The 8,812-nt window shown below is 50.3% G+C and overlaps 1 protein-coding gene across 4 annotated transcripts in view; it reads left to right on the top strand.

Moving 5' to 3' along the window:
- Nucleotides 1-7,018, top strand: part of fgf13b (fibroblast growth factor 13b) — a 12,465-nt gene extending 5,447 nt beyond the window's left edge. For 3 of the 4 annotated variants that reach the window (XM_056595461.1, XM_056595464.1, XM_056595462.1), the window contains exons 2-5: nucleotides 2,296-2,406; nucleotides 4,081-4,184; nucleotides 5,907-6,105; nucleotides 6,379-7,018. In XM_056595461.1, the coding sequence (XP_056451436.1) occupies nucleotides 2,296-2,406; nucleotides 4,081-4,184; nucleotides 5,907-6,105; nucleotides 6,379-6,512 (548 nt within the window). In that variant the 3' untranslated portion in view covers nucleotides 6,513-7,018. Of the gene's footprint in view, nucleotides 1-904; nucleotides 1,672-2,295; nucleotides 2,407-4,080; nucleotides 4,185-5,906; nucleotides 6,106-6,378 lie in introns of those variants that run through there. The other variant, XM_056595463.1, reaches the window with a different exon arrangement.
- The last annotated feature ends 1,794 nt before the right edge of the window (nucleotides 7,019-8,812 follow it).

The following is an 8,812-nucleotide window of genomic DNA, read 5'->3' as shown; positions in this document are numbered from 1 at the left end:
CCCTCGCCTTTCTCTCCATCTCCTCCCCCCCTCTCTCTCCTCATCTCTTCCTCTCTCTCTGTCTCTCTCTCCTCTCTCTCTCTCTCTCTCTCTCCCTCCTCCGCCCTCTCTCTCTCGTTCTCTCTCTCGTCTCTCTCTCTTCTCTCTCTCGTCCCTCTCTGCTCTCTCTCGTCCCTCTCTCTTCTCTCTCTCTCTCTCTCTCTCTCCCATCTCTCTCTCTCCCCCTCTCTCTCTTTCCCTCTCTTTCGCCAACCATCTCTCTGAACCACACGCGTTCTGTAGGGGGACAGTAGTCACCTCTGTCCCTACCACTGTATTAGCTTACTTACATCATACGCATGTTCTTTATATGGCGTTACCCCCCCCCCCCCACCTCCCTATCTCTACAAATGTCATGTGTGTCTCTTTAACCTGACCCCTCCTCGCATATAAAGCGTAACATGTAAACACCATGCCACGTGGGGCCTGGCGGGCAACAGGTGCTCTTACTGTAGTAGAGCGATTGATTCCACGCAAGTCTACTCCCCTTCCCACGCTCCCCCCATTCATCTCCCATTTCTCTCTCTCTCTCTCTCTCTCTCTCTCTCTCCTCTCTCTCTCTCTCTCTCTCTCTCTCTCTCTCTCTCTCTCTCTCTCTCTCCGATATTTGCGAGAGCGGGGGGAGGGGGGGGGGGGGGGTAGCTGGACTAGTACGGGCTGCATTAGGTTTATGAACGGCACGGATGCATCATGCTTCCATTTTTGTTCTGCTGAATCCCCCGGCGCTGCGAGGACCCGATCACTGACAGTAGGTCGGAGTTACTGCATTTCCCAGCCAGGTCCGCGAGACCCCCGAGAACACGGGGAGGGGGCCACGGTGCAGCCCACGCGCAGCAGCAGTGACAGCAGCAGCAGCTGCAGTGATCAACACAGCGTCCCTGTTGCCCGTTCACACGGACCAAGCTGTTGATCCCCCCGACCGACCAGCAGACCAGACCGGGCGGACCGTCGTACATCTGGGACCACCGACCCTATTGGATAACAAAAACAACAACAACACTAATCGAATACTTTTGAACTCAAACGGATGGGGATGTGTCGCCGGACGGAAAACCACTGCGCGCAGACAGGATTTGTTTACTGATTTGACGAAATCACCGGGACGCAACGATGGATGATTCTGGTCGGGCTTTGATTATGGAGATCCGCGAGACTGCAGCAGTCGGGTTGTGATGCTCGCTGAGGGGAGGGTTTAGATCCCCGGGACACAGCCTTTCTTCGCCCCGCCAGGGGGACCGTCACCATGTCTCGGGCAGCGGCGATCGCCAACTCCCTCATCCGCCAGAAGCGGCAGGCACGGGAGCGCGAGAAGGTGAACTCGTGCCGCGGCACGGCGGGCAGTCCGAGCAACAGCAAGGGACCCAACGAGAAGCCCAGCAAACTCAACGTCTTCTCGCGCGTCAAATTATTTGGCTCGAGGAAAAAGCGGAAGAGAAGGCGACCCCCAGGTCTGCAGAGGAGTGAACTCCACCTCAGCCATCAGCTGCACTTCGACCACCACCATCACCATCCTCACCCCCATCAGCACCACCCTCACAACCGACCACCAAACATAAACCACCTTCTCCATCTTTAAGGTGTCTTTTCTATACCATAATGTAATGGGAAAAAAAAAGCCTTGCCTCATATCAGGTATGGACCAGCAGCTAATAACGTATTTTCAAGGTATTTGTTTGTGGCATGAACAACATGTCTTTGGATATAAGGAGCAAGCTTTCGATGTGGGTACCTTCTTTACTTCCTGCTTCCTGCAGAGGCTATGGTCATGCAATAACATGACTCTGGAAGGTTCTGTACTTCATATCATATTCTAACTGTTGCCACCTCCTTTCCTTCCCTCCCTTCCCGTTTGCCTCTTCTCTGTATCCATCTGGTTCCCTCCTGTCATGACTGTCTTCTAATTTGACCCTCCTCGCTGTCTGTTTGACTTTGCCGAACTTTAAAACGTGTTATTTTGTCCGCCTGTCTTTTCACATCATATATCCTTCCCTCCTCTCCTCTCCCCTCCTCTCCTCTCCTCTTCTCTCCCCTCCTCTCCTCTCCTCTCCTCTCCTCTCCTCTCCTCTCCTCTCATCTCCTCTCCTCTCCCTCTCCTCTCATCTCCCCCTCTCCCCTCCCCGCCTCTCCTCTCCTCTTCCTCTTTCTTCTCCCCTCTCCTCTCCTCTCTCTCATCTCCCCTCTCCCCTCTCCCCTCCCTTCCTCTCCTTCCTCTCCTCTCCTCCCCCTTCCCCCTCCCCTCCTGACCTCTGACCCCAGAGCCCCAGTTAAAGGGCATAGTGACCAGGCTGTCCAGCCGGCAGGGCTTCCAGCTCCAGATGCAGCCAGATGGAACCATCGATGGAACCAAGGATGAGGACAGCACGTTCAGTGAGTCCAGCTCTGACCTCCATTTCTGGGCCATTCAAGACATTATTGGGGCCTGCTCTTTTTTTTATTGCTTCTACTCTGACATTGTGTCAGTCCAGTTAGTGACAGGAGCTCAGAGGTCGCCATGGGTGAATTCTAAGAAAACAGGCAGGAGTCAAGCAGGATTCACTCATCACTCAGCTGAGCCCAGCCCAGAGGGAACTAAGTGACTCTCTACATTCCTAGCACATTTTCAATATGAATGTACTGCATAAAAAACGCCATAATTGCCCCAAAATAAGTGCAGAGCCAGATGAAGAAAGGTCTATTTAATGGTGTGAAGGAAATCTGCCTGGTTGTTCTCTCTCGCTGCACGTTGGGACTCGCTGTATCCCTCACACTCACACCCGTGATGAGGACTAGGCGAGGAGCACCGTGCACAGGGTCCTATGGAGGAGGCGGTGGGATGAATGGAGGCAATTAAACAACAATTAAATCTAAACAGAGCTGTGATCGATATCGATCGATATCGACACCCATCAGGCTAGCTGTTAGAGAGACTACATCACCCATCAGGCTAGCTGTTGGAGAGACTACATCACCCATCAGGCTATCTGTTAGAGAGACTACATCACCCATCAGACGAGCTGTTAGAGAGACTACATCACCAATCAGACTAGCTGTTAGAGAGACTACATCACCCATCAGGCTAGCTGTTAGAGAGACTACATCACCCATCAGGCTAGCTGTTAGAGAGACTACATCACCAATCAGACTAGCTGTTAGAGAGACTACATCCCCCATCAGGCTAGCTGTTAGAGAGACTACATCACCCATCAGGCTAGCTGTTAGAGAGACTACATCACCAATCAGACTAGCTGTTAGAGAGACTACATCACCCATCAGACTAGCTGTTAGAGAGACTACATCACCCATCAGACTAGCTGTTAGAGAGACTACATCACCAATCAGGCTAGCTGTTAGAGAGACTACATCACCAATCAGAATAGCTGTTAGAGAGACTACATCACCCATCAGGCTAGCTGTTAGAGAGACTTCATCACCAATCAGAATAGCTGTTAGAGAGACTACATCACCCATCAGGCTAGCTGTCATCTAGTCTGATGGGTGATGTAGAGACTACATCACCCATCAGACTAGCTGTTAGAGGACTAACTGCTGAATTCACCAAGGCTAAAAGTAAGAGAGACTGACTGCTGAATTCACTCAGGCTAGCTGTTAGAGACTAACTGCTGAATTCACCCATCGGGCTAACTTTTGGAGCGACTAACTGCTGTATTCACTCAAGCTAACTGTTAGAGAGACTACATGCTGTACAACTGTTAAACACACAGCCTTTTAGGTAATGAGATGCGATGCGATGAGTCAAAATAACATGGCCTTTAGAAATAAAACCTTTGTCCTTCTAAATGTGTGATACCAATATAATCACTCTCATGCTGTGAGATCCGTGGTGTCTCTGTAATTGCAGTGAGCGTATGTGCTTATTGTGGAGTGTGTGTGTGTTTGTGTGTGTGTGTGTGTGTGTGTGTGTGTGCTTTTTGAATACTCGTCTTCTCTTGTTTTATTTCTGCTGCTGTAATACCTGAATTTCCCTCCATGTATTGATAAAGTCTTATCTTCTGTGTGTGTGTGTGTGTGTGTGTGTGTGTGTGTTTGTGTGTGTGCGTACAGCTATATTTAATTTGATTCCAGTGGGACTGCGTGTTGTGGCCATTCAGGGTGTCCAGACCAAAATGTATCTGGCCATGAACAATGAGGGATTTCTCTACACCTCTGTAAGTCACACACACACACACACACACACACACACACACACACACACACACACACACACACACACACACACACACACACACACACACACACACACACACACACACACACACAAACACATGCACACATACATACAAACACATGCACACGCACAAACAGACACACACACACATACATATACAAATGCACCCGCAACACACACAAACAGACACACACCGGGGCACACCTCTGTGCCCCGGTGTGTGTCTGTTGTTTGTCTGTCGTGTTGTGCTTGTTGTCACTGTTTAATTTCCTTATTCCATTGATTTCCAAATGATTGTATCCCCTTATTGGATTTCATGCCCCTGTTCCTGTGTTCCGAGCGTCACAGTCGTGTGCCTGATGAAATGAATGAATGGGAATCCTAGTTTAGTCATCGTCTACGCGTTCACACCGGTCAGCCTCCAGTGTCTTTTGGCTCATGGAACACAATACAGAACGTCCACAGCTTCAGGCCTGTGGACAAACTAATTGGTTTGTTATCCAGAGTGCATGGCTTGACTTGTTCCATGGATGGAGCCAAAACCACACGCAAACACACTCAGTCGCGACGGCTTCTTGAACACACACACACACGCGCACGCGCAAGCGCGCGCACACACACACACACACACACACACACACACACACACACACACACACACACACACACACACACACACACACACACACACACACACACACACACACACACACACACACACACACACACTCAGTCATTTCAGTTCCTTGAATACCCACACACCCAGTCACGTCGGCATCTGGAACACACACACACACACACACTCAGACACGCTGGCCCCCTTGAACATCACATCACGTGGTACATGTCTCTGCACCCAGCAGACCGACGGCGGCCCTCCTCTGCGTGTGCGTGCGTCCCCCCACCCCCCCGGCCGCCCGCCCCGTGGGGCTGGTTGGTATTCTGGACAGAGAGCCGGCTGCCATGGAGACAGAGGAGTCAGGAAATGCAGATGTCAGCAGTATCAAATTGTTGCAGTTTGTTTTCAGAGCCTACAGCCTACAGGGGGGGGGGGGGGGGGGGGGTGATTGGCTCAGACTGGGGGTTCTCTAGCCAGAGGGTGAGGGACAGGCCCGGCTGAATGGATGAGTCTATGATTGTTTTGTTCATCCGCCCATCCATTCATCCACTCACACGCCCCGTCCGTCCATTATTTCAGCGTCAGTGTTGCTGACCCTGACCTTTAGTAGTCCATGTTGCTGCTTCTGTATGCGCTGGCCAGTGACTCAGATGTGGTCAGTGTGCGATGGCTCATACCATCTCCGGGGTCGCGGTCAACACAAAATGAGTGTCCAGCAGAGAGTAGGATGGGTGTTGGAACATGGCTTCACGCTTTGACTCGCTTCGATGAGTCAACTTCAAAGTTGAAATAGTTTGGACTTTGAGCACAGCGTGAAGGTGGAGGAAGTGAGCTGTTCCGTCGACGCTAGGGTGGAGCCACCAACGCTAGGTCGGCTTCCATGCTCAGCTCCATAGGAATCATGAGGCCACCCCTCCACCTGCAGCTTGTTGGTATCTTCCAGTAGGAGATTTACAGTGGAAGGGCTTAGTCTTTGGGAGAAGAACGTGACATTGCAAGCTGACGGTTCCACCGTAACAATTCATTCATTAACTCACTCATTCATGTGAACTAATGCCGCGGCCCCGCCCTCCTGCGTTACAGGAACACTTCACCCCGGAGTGCAAGTTCAAGGAGTCGGTGTTTGAGAACTACTACGTGACGTACTCCTCCATGATGTACCGCCAGCAGGCCTCGGGCAGGGCCTGGTACCTGGGCCTCAACAAGGAGGGCGGAGTCATGAAGGGGAACCACGTGAAGAAGAGCAAGGCCGCCGCCCACTTCATCCCCAAACCCCTCAAAGGTACGCACCAGGACGGAGGTACAGCGCCCCAGACATTCAACTAATGGAGCACACATTCAGCTAAAGCCTTAATCTGTGTGTGTGTTTCTGTGTGTGTGTGTGTGTGTGTGTGTGTGTGTGTGTGTGTGTGTGTGTGTGTGTGTGTGTGTGTGTGTGTGTGTGTGTGTGTGTGTGTGTGTGTCTGTTTCTGTGTGTGTGTGTTTCTGTGTGTGTGTGTGTCTGTTTGTGTATCTGTGTGTATGTGTGTGTGCGTGTGTGTGTGTGTGTCTTCAGTGGCCATGTACAGGGAGCCATCTCTCCACGACCTGACGGAGTTCTCGCGGTCAGGGAGCGGGACCCCCACCAAGAGCCGCAGCGCCTCAGCTCTGCTCAACGGAGGAGGGAAGACCCCCACTGACTCCTCCTAGCCCCCACACACACACTCACGCTCACGCACACACACACACACACACACACAGACACACGCAGACACACAGATACATATAAACACACACACAGATACAAAGACACACAAACACACACACACATACAGACACACACACACACAAACATAGATACACATGTATACAAACACACACACACACACACAGATACACATACACACTATTACAAACACAAACACAAGGACACACATTGATACACACACACACACACACACACCACACACAAACACAAACTCAAACATACATAAAAGTGGAAACTCCAGGCTACCCAAATGAAAGAGCTCCCAGTAATAGAGTCTGGTGCATTAGTGTAATGAGCACAACAGACCAACATACCAATCAGTGGAACTACCTGGCTCAGTGCAAGATGGAGCTCAGGAACCTGGAACTTTCCATTACTGCATACACTCACAGGCACTCACTCACACACACACACGCACACACACACACACACACACACACACACACACACACACACACACACACCACACACACACACACACACACACACACACACACACACACACACACACACAGAAACACACACAGAAACACACACACACACACAGAAACACATTCAGACACAGACACACACACACACACACACACACACACACACACACACACACACACATAGATCTCAGGCAGACATGCCTGCACAGCAGGCTACTGAGGGGTGGAGGTAGATGAGCAGAGCAGGAAGAGCACAGAAGACGAGAGAGAGGAGGAAGAGGAGGGTTGGAGTGAAGGGAGGAAGAAGAGTGCTATTTATTCCCCCTGTACGGACCCCACTGTGACCTACTGTGATGTAAATACAACTATCACACCCAGGACAATCACGTCGGAGCAGCTGTAGTCTGCAAAGGGACCCTGCTCTGGGTTTGACTACTCTTCCCTGGAGTCCTGTTCCAGATACTGTATTATATCTTAACATCTGAGAGGGAAAAGGTGTGAGAGTAGCGCACAAGAGAGCAGAAAGACAAACGGAGAGACACAGACGCAGCTGTGGATTACGCAGACTGTTAAGTACAGAACCAAAGAGTTTAAAGTTTCCGCTGAAGTATCGCTTGAAAAAAGAAAGGCACAAAATTGAAGGGAAGAGGAGCAGAGACAGAGAGCTGGGAAGAATGAGAATTACACTTTTTATCTATTATACCGAATGCTATGTTTACACAGAGCTCCTGGGTTGAGGTAGGATTTTTCAGAACAGCTTCAGTATTCCTTGTACTCTTATCATTGAATCCGTGGATTTATTTGCATGCGTGTGTCTAAGTCTGTACGCCTGGCGAGTCAGAAGCCGCTGTATATAGGGGATGTGTGTGTGTGTGTGTGTGTGTGTGTGTGTGTGTGTGTGTGTGTGTGTGTGTGTGTGTGTGTGTGTGTGTGTGTGTGTGTGTGTGTGTGTGTGTGTGTGTGTGTGTGTGTGTGAGAGTGAGCGAGAGAGAGAGAGAGAGAGCGAGAGAGTGTTTAATTGTGAGCACAGCCGTGTCCATCTAGGAAGAGGTTGGCAAGAGGTCCTCCTCTCAAATCCCCGAGGACTCTGGTGATCTGTATATGCTTCTCTGTGTTTCCTTCTTCCCGCCAACGCATTCCTTTCCGTTCGTTGGGTCATCGTTGTCTGTTTGTTTGTTTGTTTGTTTGTTTGTTGTTGCATGGAAGCTGTGGACGTCTGCTCAGTAGCAGCATGCTGCAGGTCCGCTTCTCCTGCTCTGTGTCCCCGACGACAAAAGAGAATCACTAGTGACCAATTGCGTCCCACCAGAACACTAGTGAGCCAATGGGAGGGTCTATGGACACAACAGGACAATTAGTATTGCACCAGGATATAGTCAGTGGACCAATGGCGTTGGACCAGAGCTCTGATGAAGAACCAACGGGTGCACAGATTATCGTATTTTGGTTCCTGCCGAGGAAAAACTAGAAATGCACTAAATAAACTCTTTCTAAGGAAATGTCATGTGATTCATGTCTTATTCAAACAATGCTTGTGTTAAGGTGAATGCTCATGTTTGCTCGTCACAGCCATAAGGAAACAAAAGAGCCAAACGGCAGTGGCAGCTAGTGAGTGGTGGCGAGTGAGTATGGACACTATGATCAGAGAACGGCATCACTGCTTATCCAAAGGAAATAAATACTTGTGGTGTGTGTGTATGTGTGTGTGTGTGTGTGTGTGTGTGTGTGTGTGTGTGTGTGTGTGTGTGTGTGTGTGTGTGTGTGTGTGTGTGTGTGTGTGTGTGTGTGTGTGCGCCTGTGCTAATAAAAAG

The sequence above is a fragment of the Gadus chalcogrammus genome, chromosome 7, assembly GCF_026213295.1.
Source record: "Gadus chalcogrammus isolate NIFS_2021 chromosome 7, NIFS_Gcha_1.0, whole genome shotgun sequence".
Classification (NCBI taxonomy): domain Eukaryota; kingdom Metazoa; phylum Chordata; class Actinopteri; order Gadiformes; family Gadidae; genus Gadus; species Gadus chalcogrammus.
The sequence above is the reverse complement of the archived record's forward strand: the minus strand, read 5'-3'. Positions and strand labels throughout refer to the sequence as shown.